We start from the raw sequence: 21354 nt of genomic DNA on the forward strand, positions 1-21354 counted from the left end.
GGAAACATTCAATTGATGTGCTACTTCTGTGACATTTTAAAAATACTTAGCTGTTCTCTAAAATATTAATCAAACATTAATAATGGGAACTGAGGATGTTTAAAATTCAAGAACAAACACAACTTTATGTTTTACCAATTAGGTTTCAATTACATTCCATTTCATAGAAAAAAAAAGGACATAAGTTATGACTTTCTGCGTTTAGTAGCATGATGTACATTGCTGGCTCTGTATGAGCATGGGAAATAAGGTGTACATTAAATACATTTTCACCATCAGTGGAAAAGATGTTAAACCATTCCTGTTGCATCAAAAAGCTCAAGGTATTTGTGGATGTTTTTGTTTGGGCACAGGCATGGTAAGCGGGAATTGCTTCAAGTCCACTTTGGTGCTGTCATTAACTTAGATGATAGTTATGCCAGGGTGGGTTTAAATAGGTGATTTAAGGCTTACACATGCTATTGATACTGAAAAGCCCACTTGTGTGTGTAGTCCTAGACTTTTTTTGATATAAATACAGTGCCTGCTCTTCCGTCTGATAAGCAAACTGTCACACATGTACACTTGATCTCTTTTCTAAAACTGTCCATTAATCTTTGCAACAGAATGAGGATACGACTTACTGTCTTGACCCCAGTAGTGTGTTTTAATTTAGAAGATATTTTGTTAAATACTTCAAAGGTAGAAAAATTTCAGGACAGAAAATTTTAGTGGCAGTTTCAGGATTGAGATATTGGAATGGTGTTCCTCCTTTTAAATTTGTTGTCTTTTCTGTTTGTTGTTTTTTTAGTGTTGTGATCTTGGATACCACGCTAGTCTGAACAGAGCCCTAAGAACATACCTGTCTGCAGAGTATAACCTTGAAACTTCCAGGCATGAGGGATTAGACATCATTGAAAATGCAGTTGACAGCTTGGAGCCACGCAGTGACAAGCAGAGATTCATGGAAATGTACCCCACTGCTTTTTGTCCACCAATGAAATTTGAGTTCCAATCTCATATGGGTGATGAGGTCTGTACACTGATAAGATAAGTATCCCCATAGTGACTGTTTCTGTATACCAGGATAGAGAATTTATTCCCTTTAACAAAGAGCCTGGTAAAAGCTACCCAAAAGATCAGCAATAACATTCTGCAAAACTTGCAGCACTGTCTGTTTCTTCAAAGTTCTCATGTAAAAACTGTTACGTGTCATTTTATTCAGTATCACTCATAATGACATTGGTATAAATTTGCTGGCCAACCTGTGCTCAGTCCAGCACTAGTGTAAGCAGTGACTTTATGTCTTTACTACCTGCATCACTCATAACAGAGTTTGTGGGTGCGATTTGAGAGCAGCTGCAGAGCCGCTCCAAATAATTCATGCTGCAAGGCAGCCTTTTCCCCTTCTTCTTCCCTCATTTTATCATCTGGAGATTTCAGGCATACTGGTACAGCTGTGCCCTGTTCTGCTATACCAAAGCCCAGTAGCAAAGCAGAATTCAAAATCACCCATGTACATCTTTTTTTCTGAAAGTTACTCTGGGGTTTGCATTTCTGTGTGATACAAAAGCAACAAAAAGCAGACATAGAAAAAGGTTGTGCTTCTAGTACATACTTCCACACCTTGTAACATATAAATACTTTAAATTTAGATGGGCACATTTTATTGTCTGTTTTATTAAGTTTTAATGGCTTTGGTAGGAATTCACCTAGCTTTAAGAAGAACAACCAAAGACTATTGACTGTTTTTTTAAATTACTTGCATCTTACAGCTCTTTTTGATTCTTCGTTAGGTTTGCCAGGTCACTGCCCAGCAACCTGTGCAAGCAGAGCTTATGCTTAGATATCAACAACTACAGTCACGATTGGCTACACTCAAAATTGAAAACGAGGAGGTAAGACCTATGTCTGCAAGGGCTAAGCATTGAACATCATTTTCAGGAAGGTGCAGTGTTTTCTACCTTGCCAAAAGCTTGTAAATGACCCTGAAGTGGCTCCAATCTGTATAAGTGGTTTTAATTTTAAAAATCAAATACTGGCAAATATGCTAAGATATATCCTCACCTGCTTTACAGAGGTTTGAAAACTTTGTCTTTTACTTCTCCATACATTCACATTACTGAGTTCTGCGTTTTGCAGATGCTTCCGTGTAAACTTGTTAGAGCACATATTTTTAAATTCTTGTGACAGAAAGCCACTGAGAACAGTTACTGTCTTCTGTGGCCACCCTCTGTCCAGTCCTCAACTTGCTACTTCTGTAGTACAAAGGAATTTGAACTGTCTTTTGTGGTAGCTGACTCAAGATCTCTTATGCTCTCAGCTACAGCTATTCATCAACATGACTAATGAATGCCTGTGACGGGAACAGCAAAATAAAGAGCATATTTTTGTAAAATATGGAATAAACAATGCTGTTCTCTTTCCCCTGCTCTGGCAGTGGAAATAAAATTCACTTTTATCACAGTTAAGACAATGTTAAAGTCCTTCAGTTTAAATGAGAATCTATTTTTAAAAGAAAACATAGAAATAATTTAATTTCTTCATGTACTTTACTGGTAAGTTTCCAGGATGCCAGTTTTTCTCATTGTAGTTTGTATGTTGAATGTCTAGAACAAAATATTAATATCCGTGAGACATGTACAGTCATCTTTAAAAAAGAAACAACCACTTGCATTCAGAAAGTCTCTCAAGGTAACAAAGACAGAAGAGGAAAGATTATTTCTTTCAGTGAAGTGAAGGGCATGGGGCAGAAATAACGTTTGACAGGCATGGAAGGAATATTTGCCCCCATTGGAGTTGTGTGTAGAAGTGTCCATGATTTGGTCGACCCTAATAGAGACTCCATCTGAAGCAGAACCGGGAAGTAAATCACATCCTTGTGAATCTTGCCAGTTACTTTATTGCACTGTGGAAACTGCATCCCTCATCCACAGCATCCATGCCTGGGTTTCCACTATGAGTAGTGGTGCTGCATAGGTCACAGGAAGGGCTGGGAGTCTGGTGTAAATTGTTCTTTCTCGAGCCCTCGCTGTCCACTTCTGCAGTCTAAACATCCCCATGCCCCTCATCATAGCGCTGCACAGTACAGGGTCACAGATTGTTTTCTTGGAGGATGATGTTGTTCTGGCCAGATCCAGATCCCTGGATGTACATATTCAATATGACACATTGACCACATTTAGGAGAGCTGACCCTCCAGAGTAGTGCATCATCTCTATTGCCTCCCAGATTAGGGACCATAACCAAATCATGTCACATTTCAATTTTAATTTCAAACAAATGCTTGATTCACTACAAAGCCAACACAAGAGTACATCTGTGTTTGTGGGTTAGACCATGGTAAAGCAGAGAACTAGACAGGAAACCTGTTACGTAGATATCTGTTAAGCACATCTAACTTTTCACATTTGCACACCAGTTTGTTTGGGGGAGTGTGCCAGAGAATTACTGCGAGTAATGAGTTTCCCTTCTAAGCTGTTCCTATATATATTTATGTTGCATTTGGCAAATCATGCTTTTTAATACCAGGTTAAGAAAACAACAGAGGCTACCCTGCAGACAATACAAGATATGGTCACCATTGAAGATTATGATGTGTCAGAGTGTTTCCAGCACAGTCGCTCAACAGAGTCTGTGAAGTCAACAGTCTCTGAGACATACCTGAGTAAGCCTAGCATTGCAAAAAGAAGAGCAAACCAGCAGGAAACAGAGCAATTCTATTTCATGGTATGTTGGTTACTTCCTCATTCATGTGATACAGACCAAACACCTGAAGTAAACATTATCCAGAAGTTCCTGGAATTTATGTGTCATGCATAGTAATAGATTCATCTGCATCTCTACAGAAATTCAGAGAATATCTGGAAGGTAGCAATCTCATCACAAAACTTCAAGCAAAACATGACTTGCTGCAGAGGACACTTGGAGAAGGTAAATGTCACACAGTAAACTGAAAAGTGTTTCCAAGCTATACAGTGAAGCCACTGAAATGCCAAAGATATGCAGGAAAAGAATTACAAAACTTAAGGCTTAATTGTCCTGTAAGCATAGATTTGATTTTTACCAGTCACAGTTTCAGTGCAGTGGTAAGAGTACACACAATAAATTGATTTTTCTTCTTCAACACATACTTACTTCCACTGCACAGATGTTTAGACAAGTGACTCTATCTGGTGACAGAGCTATTGAATGAAAAATCTCATGTCTGAAAGGAGAGCGACACAGTGCAGGTTGATTTAAGAGCTGTGACAAATGTACTGTTCCTACATCCTAACAATTTCTGTTGGCTTGAGGTTTTTTTTAAAGACTTGAGAGAGAGTGATCTTTTTAAAGCACATAGAATTATCCAGGATGCATCTTGTACAGTGGACTCACTAGTGCAGCATTTCTAACACATGGACACTAATGTCCTTCTTGCAGCCTAACAACTCAGTGGAGCATTTATCAAAGGTAAAAGGTGAAATCCTGACCTCACTAATGTCAGTAGTAGGTTTCTTATAGACTTAATCTAGTGTTATTTTTTACAAAGTATTTGCATTTTGTAAACTTAAATGAATGAAAACTTCATTAATCGCTCTATACCTGTTGATTATCATTATTGCACATAAAATTATTGCATTACAAATTACAATAGCAGAGGATTATCCGTTGTCCTGAACACTCTCCACAGTTTTTAAAAGCACATCTTAAAATCTAAAGCAAGTCAGCAGAAGTAAAGATCAAATGAAGTAAAGCTGAATTAAGGCAGTAATGAATCGCACACTATGCACAGTTCCGGCCTGTCTCTTACCAGCCCTCCCAGCAGACACTTCCTCATGCACCAAAAGGGAAAAGGGGAATTGCAGTACAAACCTTGAGGACTAGACACAGAGTGGAACAGACTTGAGAAGAAGTGAGATTACACCACAAAGAGTAAAAATTCTCTCCTGGAGGTTAGAGACTCCAACTTAAAGTTTAGACTCAAGAAAGAAAACCTGTTTGCTAAAGGAATGTCTCTAAAAGATGTGTCAACTTATTTTCTTTTTACTGCCAAGTATCTGTTGTTAAACACATCTCTTCTTGGTTTAAATACAAAAGCCCAGGTGCACAAATCCCATGGAGGTGCCTAAACAGCTATTAGCAGTTCAGTGGCTATAACCCAAACGAAGCCCCTGTCCAGGGAATGACTGAGGTTGGGGGTAGCATATAAGCAGCATTTTCTTTCAAAACTGAACTGTAGAAGATGGTAGCTGTTTTTAGACAGCTACCTGTGTTATCTTCTTTCTCATGAAAGTTTTCATTCAATAGATTTTTATTTTGAATGTGTATGGTGAGCAGTTTATTTGCACAAAAAAGTGTGCAGCTGACTTTAGTCAAAAAAAAGAGGACATTTTTCTCCTGGAAGCTCATTGAAAATATATTTGGAAAAATAAAGTGAAAGGGGAAACAAAAGGCAACAGAATCTGCTGCATTAACCATGTTGGAAAAAAGTAAGGAAAGAATTCTTTGAAAGGAAACCTAAAGAAAAACTTCTCAGCAGGGTGACCTAAGTGATAAATTGCCATTAGGCTCTGGGCCATTCTGCCATGCTGGGGCATGCTTGGACTATTCTGTTTGAAGAGTTCCCTTCTACACACCAGCTGTAACCCCCACGTAGTTAATCTGTGTTGGCCACAGTGGTTTTGCACATATTTGTTGTCCCATCACCATAGCACGGCGCATACAAATAGTACCCCAAACACACACATTTACATTCAAAGCTGGTATTTGGTGTGAAAGCCATCATTTTTATCGGTTAAAAAGTTCAAGTACCCCCCTCAGCTGAGGCATGTCCTGCATTAAAATCCCCATGCCTGGGACAGAGGACCTGGATTCTGAAAGTTTCTTGAATGGGGAGGATTAAAAGGATTGAATTACAGTGGAATTATGAATGTTACTGCTAATATAAAAATGAATTTGTAGGAAGTGAACTGCTCCCCTCAAACTGCCTTTTCTGGAAACTTTCATGTCAACAAGACTAGACAAATAACACAGTGTGCTGTGTTAAATAAAGCTAGGGAGACTGGGGGGAGAAGGAGAGCATTGTATCAGCTGCAGGTTTTCCTTTGGCACCCTTTCTTGCTACTCTACGGTGTAAGGATATAGGCTGGATCGATCCAGGCTCCCATCTGGTGTCCATGATGTTAACAACATTGGGCTTCTGTTCTGGTTCATCACCTGTCTACTACAGTCTTGCTGTTTATGGACACAGCAGATACATATTCATGATCTGCACAGGAAAGACAGATGAAGTGCTCTGTGCTGAATCTGCATCTACAGACTTGGAAAGTAAATAAGAAACACTCAAATGAAATTGATACTAAACATAGGAAGCACACTCATGTTCATATTAATCCTGATCCAAAGGCTCCTCTATTGAAGGAAGAAATTAACAAAGAAAAGAGAAGTGCAGGAAAGGAAACAAGGAGTTATAGAAGAAATTGCCCCTAAGACCCAGACACCTTTTGCCCTAAACTGTTAAATATCAAAGATGTGTTTAAAATCCCCCAGGCACAGCATTTGTAACATCTTCTGTTTTACTACCATTTATTATTGGGATTCTTAGTGTCAGTGAATTTCCCTTGGTAACCTGAGTAGGGAGAAGTCCTTGGCTTACTCCTTTTCTGTTATAGGTTATTTTTCATACTCTTCTTTGATCTCTCTTTTTCCCCTATCTAAAATAGATGCCAACAAGATTCACATGCCTTAATGTCAGAGATTTTTCCCAGAGCTGCTTCTTTGTGCCACTTTCAGGGAATCCACACTCTTCTGGTACTGGAAAATACATTTTCAGACTAGGGTCGTCAATACTGTGCAGTACTCAGCGTGCATCTGAATATTGGCACATAATACTGTGGTTTTCATATCACTGTTACTCCTGAGTCCTGGAATCTAACAAGCTGTTTTGGTGTCACTTTCGAACTGAGACGTGTACTTAGACCTAGCCCAAGTGAAGCTCAGAGTGATTTTCAAAGTTTGTATCCATAGTTCTGTTCACTGGTATAGGTGTTTAATTCTTCCCTAATACCTTACTTGAACATGTTAATAGTGAATTTTGTTTGCACTGCATGTCACTTAACCCCTTTGAAGATTTTCATAGTTTTGTCAGGATTCGATACAAAAGTATTTCAGTGATCTGCACAGTGCTCTGCCTCCTTAGCTGCTGTGATCTCTCAAGACATTAGTAACTGCCGGATGGATTGCATAAATGGTCCTAATGGCAAGGCTGTTACATTTTCTGCCATGATGAAAAAAGACCATTTCAAGTCCACTGGGTTTCCCTTTTCTTCACTGGTTTTTGATCAGTGAGAATATTTTGCCACTATATCTATGGCTGTTTAATTGCTTTAAGTCACCTCCTGTGATGAAAGTTATCAGTAGCCTTTGAAAGCCTAAGTAAATTAATTGAACTGATTCTTCTTTATCCAGTATTTTACTGACATGTTCAAAGATTTTTAATAAATTAATAGCGCACAATTTCCCTTTGGCAATGTTTGGCTCATTGGAACTTACCATACCATGATCTTTGTCCTGTTTCATTATTTTGTTTTTCATTATGATGAGTCAGGCATGCCTGACTTACTGGTATGCTGATCTGCAAAGGAGCCTTTCTGGAATATGATATTTGCTTCTTTACAATTCCCTGCAGTGCCCTGTGGTGTTTCTCAGTGATAGTGTTGTACTTTTTTCCTGCAGTACACAGAGAAAAGAGAGTAGGAAGTCTTTCTATAACTACTTATGTCTAGAGCTCTGTATTTTCAGCACTGAACAGGTTTAGGCACAAGGCGCAGGGGGAGATGTAATCTAATCTTGGCACAGCTCTATTTCCATACTGATTTAGCCACTGAAACATATGAGCACCAACAATAGACATTGTTTGGAATTTTACTTGAAATTACTTACAGTATCAAGTGACTCTTTATCTGTGGGCAGGCTTCTTAAAAGTTGTTCCGCAACATGAGTTTTGTTTGTATTTTAAATGCAACTGTGGAGATAGTAGATAACTACACTGCCCTGTTTGCTTTATAGTTGTGTATCTTTTGCTGGTAGCATGAAAGTTAGGACTAAAAATAATTTGCTAAGTGTAATTTAGATACAAAAATTTCAACCTAAAACCTACAAATCATTGTTTCCTGTTTATTGAACTTTCTAGGTCACAGGGCTGAATACATGACAACAAGGTAAGATATTTTTATCTGACTTCGTTTAGACTTAAAAGTAGGTAAAATCCTAGAATTTACAAATTTTAGAACAACTTCGTAAGGGCTGTTGCTGTTGATACGTAAATTATGTATAGACCCTGTGTGTTTTAACATTCAGCATTTCTGTTTCAGCATGCTGATGAGTAAAGGACCAGACTGTTGATCTTCCTCATTCTTGTGAGCTGCTTTGGCCAGTGTCAAGTGTGGGACAAGCTGGGACATCCTTAAAAATCTTTGTGAATCACACATCAGATTTGGAAGTTGCAGGGGGCACTTCGGTGCTAGAAAAGAAATATTTTTCAGTTGTCAAGAGATACCTTGCCCCTCATAGTCTGTAATTCCCTTGTTCAGGATACACAGTTTAAAAGAACCTGGTAGGAAGATCAGTTTGGGCAGTGGGCTGTATCTTTGATAACCTAGCTCTGGACACAAATACCTGCCTCCCCCAGCATCCATGTGTTCCGTGCTTAAATGGCTCTGTATATCCACAGAAGAGAAGGGATTCAGTGTTGGATCTCCCAGCTTTGTGCTGCACGTACTTTTTCAGTTGTGTAATCCCACACCTTTGAAGCTGCCTCCAGATATAAACCTGGATAAGCTCTGCAGCCCCCAGAGACTAGGAGGGGGGCAGTGGCAACTGCTTGGATTTGCAGCTGCCACTTGTATGTGTTACTGCTACAGGCAGTGTGTCCTGGTAAAGCAGGAACATTCAGCCCAACTTTCCTGGTCTCGCTCTTCCCTTTCCGTGCAATACATCCTTGCCCAATGCCTTCAAGAACCACCTTGCCTGGTCCCAATGTTCCCGGGACATCTCTACAGACTTTACGCCAGATTTTCTCCCACCACTCCCATGTTCTTTTCTAGCTCTGTAAAGTTGGACTTGCTCAACTAGTTTTCTTATATGACCTCAGTTGAAAAGTGGTAACAAATCAGAGCATTCTTCCCAGTTGCTGACATTAATTCTGACAACTGTATGTTTAACTCTGCCTCCAGATGTTACCATTCCAGGAATGTGTGGAAATCAACAAGTTTATGTCTAATGAGAAAAACCTCCTTTCTTGACTCCAAAGCAGGCGACTCATCAGGCTCACATCATCCTAAGTTCCCTGCTGTGTAAACAGCTGAAAGAAGATGGTGGATTTAGGCAATGATTTTACCTTAGTAAAGTGCGGGAGCAGTGAAGCCATCTTACCTTGTATCTCCTCACAGCTGGTCACTTAGAGAAAGATACTCTGAGGAGTAGAGCCTGCCCATCTGTTACTCAGCACCAGCTCCTGGGCTTTGGCTGGGCCCTGCCTGTTGCCCCAAGGTTCAGTTACATTTCCTGTAAGACTGTGAGACATGCAAACAGAAATGTTCTTCAAGGTCAAAGTTAAATTGTAGGCGGGAAGAGGATATATTTAAAGATGAGTTTAAAATAGCAGATAGTACTCAGACTGAAGTCCCACTGTTGAATGCTCTATGCCTTATTGATCCCCCAAAAACATTTGAATTTTTGCTAATTCCAAAAAACCCTATAGAAACTGCTAGTGCATGGGAACTAAGAAAGCTGTTGGCATGACATTCACGAAGGAGTTTGTGACCTAGAGAACAAATAGCATTTACTTCCTATAATCTCTTTCAGTTGTAGTCATCACAGGTATAACACACTAGGTAAAATTTTGCAGACCAAAGTTTTGTGTATTCTTCCAATGCTTCTTTTTGTGTTATGCTGGTTTTACTTATTTGTTCAAGTTGGTATACCTTTAATTCCATTAGCTAATTAGCAAGGTGGGTTTTTTTGTGTGTGAAGTTGTTGGTGGTTGGATGTGCAAAGCTAAAGCTGTTTAACCTTCCTGGCTCTGGTTGAAAATGCAGTCAGTTTGGTTTTGAAGCATCTTAGGAGTGTGCTGAGCAGCTTTAATTTGCATTTGAAGCTTCTCCAGCATGAAGCAACTTTTCTGCTTGATAAGAGGTGCTTGGAGTGGTCTGTGTTCTGCCATGGCTGGCAGGATGAATTTCAGTGGTTTCTGCACATTTTATGCATGACCACAACAAAAAAAGCCATTCTGATCGTGCAGTGTTTGGAATAAATTTATATGGTAAAACTGCAAAACAGGCATTCATAAAGAATGTCATTATTTATCCGTAAGTAATGCATTATTAATGGGGCAGTTCTCCACTCTTTAATCAGTGTTACACTTATATTTGATGAAAAGCCTTTTTTTGATAAGGTCTGTGTTTGTTGCTCCCTTTACAGTGTTCTGTTGTTTTGCCATGAGCTTACAGACATTTCATTTTATTGCGTGACTTAATTCTACCTTGCTCAGTAATCATATTCCCTTCCCTTAGGCCTCCAAATCTTCCCCCTAAGCCCCAGAAACACAGGAAGGCCAGACCCCGATCACAGTATAGTGCTAAGTTGTTTAATGGTGATTTGGAGTCGTTCATCAAGGTACTGGCACCAGCCACCCCAGTGGCTGATCTCAACGCTTCTTACTATAATGGTCACCAGCTCACAAAAGCTGAGGCAGATCATTATGTTTAAGTCTGTCCTGGGGCTCTTCTTTCCCGGTTGATCAATATAATACTTCCTGAAGTCAAAGGGAAAGACGGGGATTTGTTTCTCACATTAGCCTCCCTACAGTTTTGTTAATCAAGTAGGAATAGTATTGGCAGCCTGCTTTTAAGAGGAAACTTAGCTTCATGTAGAAGATAGGATGTAGTGGTGCATCCCACAATTTACCACAGTTTCCTGCTTGTTATTTTCATTACTTTCAGTGTTCAAAGTCTATGGACAAGCAGTACTTCCCTGGGTTTGATATCCAGATTTTGATTTCCTATGACTTTAGGAATTTATTATATTGTGTGAAATTGTGATCACCGCTATTCTGGGTCTTGTATCTTTGCTGTATTTACTATCTTCTTCTTTCTCATACTTTTATTTCTAATAATGCTTCTAGCCGAGGCCGAAGGAACTCTCACACAAGACATCAGGTATAGTTCTGGTGACAAGAGAACCAGCTCTGCCTGGCTCTCGGGTTGCATTCATGCCTGGCTCAAAATCAGTTCTTTCAAAGACCTGGAGGGAGAAGTTTGCATTAAGAAATGAGTGTACAAATATAGCAGGCAAAACTAAACCAGAGCAGAACTCTGGAGGGATTGTAGTCTTAAATGATGGATATTTTCTTACTCATTTTCAAGCACCAGCCCATCACAATTAGTGCCTCTGGACGCTAGCTGACACAGCTACAGGAAAGAAATCTTTAAAAATGGTGAAATTACATTTATAAATGCAATGAATAAAATTCTTGACTGCAAGCTCTGTGAATTGGGTTTGAATGTTACAGAGATTTATTTTTTTCTTGTTCAGTATAGCTAGTGGCAAACACTTTGCAGAACAAATTCTGTGCTCAGTGGCACTGTACAGGTTTAACTGTCTTTGAGTCAAGCTTTCAGAAATCCTCAGTATAACTGGAGGGAAAACTATTATTATTATTTTCATTATTATTGTTACACAGGAGGTGCCGTGAAATGCAAAGACTTTGAGAAATCATCTCATGATGAAATAGATGAGTATCATGAGCTGTTTCTTGCTTAAGTGTGGATGCTGAAAAGCTTGATGCCGAGAGATTTTCCAGCTCTCTGCCAGCACTCATGTGAAAGTCCTGCTTTCGCACAGATGCTGGCTGGGAGCTGGAAAAATCTCTCAGCATCAAGCTTTTCCGCATGCACACTTAGGGGTGAAAGTAAGCAAGGAAGCAGAAATTCTCACAATGAAAGCCCCTGGACTAGAGAAGGGCAAAGCAAATCAGGAGAAATGGTACCTCATCATTTTCCTTCACAGAGACAAAGGTTATACTACATGGCAGTGTGGGTGACAGGGCTTACTTGCAAGTGGGGAGTCCTACATAATTTCAGAAGGAAAGAGGTCAAAAAAGCTGGTAGCCTTATGACAGATTTGCCAGTGTGGGAGCTACCGTAGGATAGCATCTCTGCCCAAAGACCGTGTCATTCCTGATAGAGATGAATTATTTTGACAGGCACAAAAGGATTACAGCTAGTGAAATACAGTATCACACCAAATAGCTTTTTGTTAAGAGTTTTGCATCATAAGAAATTATAACTAGCTGCAAACATACATTCACTGACTACACACATCAGATTAAATTCACAGTAGCAGTAGGCTCACTGTTCTTGACACTCACCAACACAGATTGTTATTTCAAATTATTGTTGTTTGATTAGATCCAAAAGGCAAAGCTGTTAGTTTAGATTATTTCAGGGTTGTCATAGGTTATCAAAGCATAGTCCCGGAAGTGAAAGGCACAAAGTTAATTTCTGGGCATAGAGCAACGATATGGGATACACATCATAAAGTCACCCCAAGACAAGGGTATTACTTAAGTACAAAGTTTTGTGTGGTTCTGAACAGATTCTCCAAAACCAGGTATGAAAGTGATTTGGGTTTGGGGTTTTTTTTGTAATTTCTTACTGCAAACGCTATCTTTTCCTGGGCTTCACATTCTTTGCATGAACCAGTGTACTAACAGGAGATGTGGGTGCATGTTGTGCACGTTTTCTAATACTCTGCTTTTCTGGAGAGCCAGGCTGCTCGGTGTTGGTGAAGATGATGGTGTTCCTGGGTTTAACAACTGATGTGTTCCAAGGGGTTTTTTATTTAGCTGTTACCAAACCGTGACACAAGTCAAAGAGGAAATGCTAATGCAGCCATTACTGGTTCTTGGCTAGCCAGTCTTTGCTAGGTTTTGAATTAAAAGACGAACAAGCTGCAATTTAAATAGCATAGTTAGTGATAACAGTCTTTTGTAAGCCCCACTAAACCAGCACGGATTTTAGTAGTTTTTTCTACTTGAGCTTAATTCATAAACTTTCCATTAGTGTAGTTTAGTATGAAAACGAAGTACTAGCTTATAAGAGGAAATGTGTGGTTTGAGTTACAAGGTGCTTTTGAATTCATGGTTTTATAATTCAAACTGATTTTGTACTAAACTTTCAAATGAATTAGTCAATTCTCTGAGCACTTACATATTGGAAATGCATTTGGAAAGAAAAATTACAGCTTTCAAGACAAGAAATTCTAAGATTACTTTTGAAACTAATTTTTGCAGCATAAGCACCAACTTTTCCAAATAATTTTTAACCATATTATTTATGTCTTTAATCTGTATTTAATAACCTGTGGTCACTAGTGTGCTTGGGTTAAAACATCCCCTTTTTAAAATGCCAAAACAAAAGGACTCCAATGATTCTTTCGGAAAATAAGCAGTTTAAAAGGAAAAGACAAGTAACTCACTGAAAATTAGTGTACAGTCATCTTCACCCCTTTCCATCACAAATGTTTTTTATCCTTTTTTAAAACACTTTTGTGTAACTGAAAATGTAGCTACAGACCTGCTGCTGTATCATTGCTGAGATGAGGAGCTGTGATTCCTGAACTCTGCCAGTGGCAGATGGGGAGGTGTAGGCTGTGACCTCCCTTTCCCAGTAATTTTGTGCCTAGAAAAGAAGCAGCTGAGCCACATGCTCAGCTCAAGGTAGCTGCAATTCACCACCCGGTGATTATCAGCTATTTAGAGCAGCCAGAAAGAACATGCCAGGCCATCGTCTCCCCATGGTAGGGCACACAAACCAGCAGAGCGCACAGCAGTGCTCTTAGTCCAGAGGGAGACGTTCTGCTACCCCATGCAATGTCATTCAGTGGCTCTGCTCCAAGAACGTTTCTGATTGTCCAGCAAATCCAGAAATGCCTTGCAAATTGTTTGCCATAAACTTTTTTTTTTACCAAAAAAACCCTACTAAATAATAAAAAACCCCCACATTGAGGAATTAAGTCCTGCATAATTAGGTCCACGTAGGATTTTCTCCACCAGGAAAAGAAAGGTCAGTTAAATTGATGCAGAGGGATCATCTTCATCATGAATTATTATTCTTAGTAATAATCTTTCTAAAGGGCAAATTCATTGCTTTAACTCATTTTGCTTCAGAAATCTAAAATGCATGCATGAGCCTGGATGTCACATACAGTGTTAGCCAGATATGGTAACAGGGGTAGAGAACTGAATTTCCTGATTAAAGGATTTTAAGAACCATAATTCTTTTCTTCACCTGTTCCTTTTCTTCCCTCCCTCTAAATGGGAAGAGAACTCTGTTAGAAGTGATATTTTTACTTAGGTGTTTTTTTACCAGCACTGTATGTCCATCTAGATTGACCAAGAAAGTCCATTTTCACATTAGGCCGTAGTAGGGAGATTTCCTCTTTCTGATCTGCAGCTCACTCGTTCTGCTCTTGTTTCTGCAGGATTCAGGGCAAGTCATTCCTCTTATTGTGGAAAGCTGTATCAGATTTATAAACTTATATGGTAAGCTCTGACAAAAACTATGTCATTTCATTACTGCCCTGACTTTTTCATAAATCTTTTACGTTCCTCATTTAGCACTACAACTGGTTTTTAAAATAGAGGTTAAAAGTATTTTTAAAAATTAATTCATTTTTCACCACTGTCTCCCATCTTTTCTGCAGGTCTTCAGCATCAGGGAATTTTTAGAGTGTCTGGTTCCCAGGTGGAAGTCAATGATATTAAAAATTCATTTGAGAGAGGTAATTGGATTTTCATTTATTTGAGCACCTTAATATCTGACATTTAAAAATCTTCTAAATTCTAATTATTTTCTTGACTGTTTAAACAGATTGTATGTACTGTGTGTACTGCACCTAAAACTTTGTGCCATCACATGCTTAAACATGAAGTACAATGATGACATGTGCATGTTTATCCTCCATTATGTCCTAGGAGCTTGAGGGTTTTTCTTATTTTGTTCAGACAAGACATATGACTCTTGAATCAACTGTAAACATTAGTTTTTTGTTAATGGTAAACTGCAAATAATAGTTTCTGTGTATTTTATTTTAAAGATCCTCAGAAAAGAAAGGTAATGAGTTTAATTTGATTCAAGAGACTACTTAATGCAATTTGAAAGTCCTGTTGCTTGATCTTCTGGAATATGAGTGCTCAACTTTCTGGTCCTTCTGCCAAAGTTGCATCACAATCCAGGAAAATAGAGAGTAAAAAAAAACGGGTCATTCCATTTTTCATTCCCAAAGGAAACTTCAGCCCCAGAGGAGGAATTACATGAAAAATACCAGGAAGTAAAACCAGCTTTTTAAACATTAGTGGCTTCCAACTCCCAGCCTAGGATTGCTCTGCTAGGGAAACCAGGGTCCAGCAGTCCTCTAACTGTGTTAAAGCAATACTTGTTACATTTTTTTTAAATCTTACATTCCTTTTTTTGAGTCTTAAAAGCTGGGTTTTTTTAATTTCTAGGGAAAATTAAAACTTTTGCAGATCGTGCTAATGACAAAACCCTTGGAGTAAGAAGTCTTGTGACTAAAAGCATGAGAAAATATGCACAGTATTTTTCTCCCCAGTATTAGTTATATATATCTTGTTAAACCTGATCTTGTCTTTGACAAGATACATAAAGCAGCTGTTTTCACTTGCTAAGTGAAGCCACATCCCTCCATTCTGCAGCTTTTAAATCTGCTTATTCTTAGCTGCTCCTCCTAGGTAGTGTTATCCTTGAAGATCCATACATTTTAAAGCATTTCAAAATAAAGATTAAGCCTTTAAAATTACATAAATAAAATATGCAGTCGTGGCTGAGGTTTCAGTTAGGTTTTCAACCAAATGGTTGCATATATTCCTGATGTTTTACATTTTTAGAATGAAGACACATCTTTCAATTCAATGAGTGATCTTACTCCATTTGCTTCATGTAGGGGTCCAAAGAAAAGTCTGCAAAACTCTATTCAATTAAGAACGTTTGGCTTTTTTATTTTACTAACTGTAAATCACGACATGTCCATAAATACCTAGCTGGAAGTTCAGGACCTAAGAGATCCCTGGGTTATGTAATTGTAGGGAAGCTTTATTTAGGCTGCCTTTTTTTAGTTTAATCATAGTCTGGGATTTCTACATCAGTGTTTATTATCTTACTTGAATGCTTGCATTGCCACCTCCCACACACTAAAAACAAAAACCGCCCAAAATGTCACTCACTTATAAAAATGTTTCATGCAAGAATGCTCCTGCATGTGTGTTTCATTCACTTTATTTACTTTTTAAGGTGAAAATCCTTTGGCAGATGACCAAAGTAACCATGACATTAACTCAGTTGCTGGAGTACTGAAGCTCTATTTCCGAGGGCTGGAAAATCCTGTCTTTCCTAAGGAAAGATTTAATGATCTTATTTCTTGTATCAGTAAGTAGAAATTTCTGGTTTTTCTCAATAGAATTTTACTTTCAGATAATGCAGTAGTAGCCTGAAAAAAGAGCTAACTTCACAGATTTTCCTGAGATGATTTGTTTGCCATGTGTAGTAGTCTGGGTCAGTTGTTAGTCATACTCACAGCTGTGGTTGTTCCCTTTTTCTAATGGGATTAATGTACAGTACAGTTCTTTGTTTAATAGGGCAGGAAGAATATCTTTTGCTGTACAAGGGATAGTTAAATTTAAACGCATTATTATTTTCTTCTGTGCACAGACAGAAGGGAATGAAGTCATGAACATGCAAACAGATTGTGTTACTTTCCAAGAAGGTTTTCATGCCCCACAGCTTGGGGTCAGCACTGGTGAATAAGTAACTAACTGCTCAACATTGTGTGATTCTGGACCTTTATTGTGCTCAGCTCAAAACTACCGATCCAACCCAGAAAACTCTTCAGTGCAGGGATAGAGGGGAACAGCTGAGAGTTGTCTGCGGGAGAGCCTGGTCTGCCTTCCCACACGCAAGTTGTAATAGGATGCCTTGGAGGAGCATCGCATGATCTGTGTGCTGCTGGTGCTCATAGCCAGACACAGAGAGGTTGTAGTAATTTGGAAAGTTGTCAGTGGTTGAGTGAATTGCTTTGACATGCACAAAACCTCAGGGACCCAGGTCACTGACCCCTGCAGGTGTTGAGGGGTGAGGCCAATCCAACCATCAGTAGACTTCGCTGTTTCCTGTGGGCACAGTGGTCAGAGGAGCTAGCTTTGAGGAGGAATTTCCTTTCTACCCTTCCTTTATAACTTGCCTGCTTCAACCAAATGGAGAAAAAGGCAGTTCCACAGGTAATGAGAGCCAGTCCTTTGGAATATTAATTAGGTCAGGCTCTACAAACTGTTGTTTTGGCAGAGGTCTCAGCCCAGCAGGCAGGGCCACCAGGTGATGGGTGCAAAGTGTCCCAGGCTGGCGATCAGGTGGGGTTTTCAGCTCTCTACTTGGGGGACACGATGTGTGTGGTTTGCTTCCCACATAAGGAGGATTGCAGTAACTCCTGCTGGAGGTTACAAATACGTGGATCACTGTGACCACATATATGTACAATATTTTGTGTTTCTTTTTTTTTTTTCAGCTGTTGCTATTTACAGACTTGGTGGCACTGAGGAGTCCTAAAGGACCTGAAAACCACAGTTTAGCAGTCTGATCTCTGATGCTGAGGGGGACACTGTCTTTTTAGGAAGCGTAGTCCTGGTTCTGCTTCAGTTCAGCTTTAGCTAACGATGGTGCCACAGCCCAGAAAATCTCTGCAAGTCATAGAAATTGAAATCTAAAAAAGGGTCATTTTAACTCAGTGATTTTCTGCATGACAGGGATGATAGAACTTTACCTAATAATCCTGCACCGGTTTCCGTAACTTCTAGATGAATTAAAGCATATCTGCTGGAAAAATTTATTGATTTAGTGGCTTCAGTTGATAGAAAATCTACCACATTCTTGGATAAGATGTTCAAATGATTAATCACTTTCGTCATTAAACATTTGTACCGGATTTCTTTCTCAAAGTTTCTGCTGTCAGATTCTGCCCATTTGATCTCTTTATGTCTTCACTATTTTGACTAAGCATTAAGAAAAATATAAATGGTGGTTGTTACATGTGGAGATGGTATTGCAGTCTGCTGTGTTGAAGAGCTTTAAATACAATTGTAAACTAAATTGTAAAATACCAAGAATGAGTGTTCAGTTTACAGAGATTATACAAGTGAATGCTCAGGAGATGCAAAGATCTTTGCCCAAAACAGCCTTTTAAATGTGTTCCAAGAAGAGGAACCTGGATGATTTCAAAGAGTTTTCATTCACCACTGAAGGGACTGAAGAGGGAATGGGGTATTTGGAAAGACGGGTAGAAGTTCAGTGGACTGAGCAGATAGATTATGTGGCACCTGCACAGGCAGGAGTGATTCACCAACCTTTCAGAGCACCACTGTCTGAGAGGGTTCCAATTCAATTGTCCCAAAAAAGGTATTTATTTTGTTCTTAAGAACTTCAAGAAAAATGGCTGCGAATAATAGATCCTTAATACTAGATCTTGTTTTCCATAGACAATGTCCAACTATTGCAGTGAATTATTTTCTTGTGAGTTGACAACCTTTTATTTAAATAATAGTATCATCCAGCAGAGCTGAAATCAGGAACAACAATAGCCTGGAACAAAGTCACTGCTTTTCGCAGCAACATTTTAAAATGTTTGTTGAGAAAGAGGTGTTGCCATCTGATCCTGGTTTAGACTGAGTGTTCTCTGAGGGTGTCATAAATCTGGGTTATCATCTCTATGACAGTTTGTCAAAACAAGGTGTAATGACTGAGTAGTTCTGCTAGCTTTGACTTCTGCTATTGCTGTTGTACAAGAAAGCAGAGGATTTTCTTCGTGATAATATGTTGAAAGAGTCCAAGATCTGTTTTCTGACAGGTTTTGGAGGAAGCATGGGGGGGGATGATTTTGTCGTTTGGTTTGGTTTTCACAAGGTTATCATTAGGGGCACACTGAAATGGCGTATCAATGCCTTCAGCACAGGGAGGAGAGTTAAATGTGGACCAAGGCAGGACAAAAGGGGTTTTCTCTTTGAGCACACCGGGGTGAGTTTACTTTGTGTTGTCACAGAGGGAGGAGTTTGAATGAAGTATGAGGAAAGAAACAGCTCTTGTGCCTTGCACACAGAGCCAGCCCCAGAAGCATATGCTGGGAACAAGGGGCTGTGTGGTCGCATCTTCTGGTTATCTGAGAAGCCTGAGGTGGAGTGTTTTTACAGCTGCGTACTGTTCTATACACTTCGTTGAATGGTGCACCACTTCCAAGGAATAAGAATGTTTTATTGGGAAAAAACTCCAAAACAAACCAGCAAGCATTTCGAAATATACTGTGTAGCACCTACATGGTACATGTTATCATAAACTGTGGTTCTAGAAGACTATTTGCATTGCTATATTTTAACTTTAACACTGGATATCTTGCAAAAAGGAAAATCATCTAGGCAAGATTTCGCCTCCATTTCAGACTTTGAATCAATCATAGTTTCATTAGGTTTTTTTCCTGTGCTTATGCGGCCTCAGATATTATGTATCTTGGTCTTTCTGCTAAGGGAACAGGTTTCTGTGAGAACTTAGGTCAGTGTAACTTCTTTAGATCACAATTGATACATAAAGTCCAGAAAACTTTCACTTGTTTAATTAAATGTTTTTAAATACTCTTAATTCATATTGCATTCATGATCTGAAAAATAGTGAGGAAGGGAATAAACATTCTTTTCAAATAGTTTTTCAAGATAAATGTCAGTGTGGTTTCTTAATCATTGGCAGAAATTGTTACAGAAGGGGAGAGGGAGAAAGCAAATTTGTAAAGTTAATGTTCACATAAAACTGTAAAAGGGCAGAATGTCACACATTTTATATGGAAATGTAATGTTGCCAGTGAAAAACCCCTTGAAACTGAAGTACTTAGTTATGGATGTCAGGCATAATTGAGGCTACAGCTGCAAAATGAACCTTTCCTCAGTACAGCCACCAAGAAATTCCTTTACATTTATGCATGTATTTCCAAATGAAATAGAGCATTGTGAGTTAATGCTTTCCATTTTGTAAATACAGTGGAAACAATACAAAATTACTGTGATTTTTATGGCAATTTGTATTAATTAGACTCATGAGAACAGTGTTATTCTGTTTGGGCTTATGATCTAATTTAGATAAAATTTGGGCCAAGTTATATGCGCTGGGCCAGAGCAAGCATGAAAGTTAGAATAGAACATAAAGAATCCATCTGATTGTGGGCCATAATTCTTCATTCTCATCTTAAAGAGTGGCTACTCTTGGTCCCAGCAGCATTCTGTAATCCAGAGGACAATCCAAGATTGGGGTGGGAAGGAGGAGAGTTGCACTGCACTTCTGTCTGCCCCTTTGTAGAAACAGGTTGGGCCAAAGACAAGAAAAGTATTTGTAGCAGGAGCTACATGGAGGCAGAAGGTACAGAAGCTGAGCTTAGTAGGGCTGGCTCGAATTCACTGCTGGGGGACTGCAGTTTCACTCCTGGTCGGAGCTCTTACACACGTGACTTACTCAAGTTCACATTTCTGCCATGCAGCAGCAGATCCACCTCAGCTATTCAGACTGCTTAACGTCTACACAGAGCATTCCAATTCTTCATGTTTTCATCTCCCTTGCCTTAAATTTCATAGACAAAAATGGCAAGATGAATGAAAACTCACATCTTTTTTCCTTCTGCTTTTTATCATTTTAGTCCCTTGCCACCAGTGGTGCCTGTTTACCTAAAGATATAAATGTTATGGAAGAAAATAGCTTTACTGCTTTTCCAGGCTATTGCCCACTACTTAAAAAGTAAAAAACAATTCTGAATCGTCAACTCTCCATGAAAAAGTTTCAACAAAGTGGGAAGTGTTTCCTTGCCTAGGTGACAGTGAAGACTGCTGGGTTTGTAATGCCTTCTTAAATAGATCTGAAAGAGCTGTAAGTGGCATTGCTGAGTTAATATATACGTATCTTTGAGCTGGATTGGACTCATCTACCAAAATGAAAAGAGGCACAAACTGTTAACTTCAGCACTAATACATATTCATGTAGATAACTTGTCAGCTGCAAATTGACCATAAAAATTACATCTGCAAGTGTAACTCAGTCCCATTTGACATCCACAGGGTGTGTAAAATATGCATTAGGCATTCACTCTGTTACTAGTAGGCACCACACCGAGTGGGAATAGCAAGTAGCCCCCACAAAGAGATACTACATTGGATTTTATCCTTCAAAGCCGTGTTCCTAGAGTAGAGAGACATCTTACATTACCATTGTTTGCTTCCTCCTTTGTGCTACCCTTGCTTGT

The 21354-nt window shown here is 39.1% G+C and overlaps 1 protein-coding gene across 1 annotated transcript in view; it reads left to right on the forward strand.

Annotated features, from left to right (window-relative positions):
• Nucleotides 1-21354, forward strand: part of SRGAP1 (SLIT-ROBO Rho GTPase activating protein 1) — a 74382-nt gene that overhangs the window by 28226 nt on the left and 24802 nt on the right. The window contains exons 6-14 of the mRNA XM_017733185.1: nt 791-1012; nt 1776-1877; nt 3511-3708; nt 3828-3912; nt 8153-8180; nt 10533-10635; nt 14503-14563; nt 14725-14802; nt 16329-16463. Of these exons, the coding sequence (XP_017588674.1) occupies nt 791-1012; nt 1776-1877; nt 3511-3708; nt 3828-3912; nt 8153-8180; nt 10533-10635; nt 14503-14563; nt 14725-14802; nt 16329-16463 (1012 nt within the window). The remainder of the gene's footprint in view (nt 1-790; nt 1013-1775; nt 1878-3510; nt 3709-3827; nt 3913-8152; nt 8181-10532; nt 10636-14502; nt 14564-14724; nt 14803-16328; nt 16464-21354) is intronic.

The sequence above is a fragment of the Corvus brachyrhynchos genome, unplaced genomic scaffold, assembly GCF_000691975.1.
Source record: "Corvus brachyrhynchos isolate BGI_N302 unplaced genomic scaffold, ASM69197v1 scaffold32, whole genome shotgun sequence".
In the NCBI taxonomy this organism is placed as follows: domain Eukaryota; kingdom Metazoa; phylum Chordata; class Aves; order Passeriformes; family Corvidae; genus Corvus; species Corvus brachyrhynchos.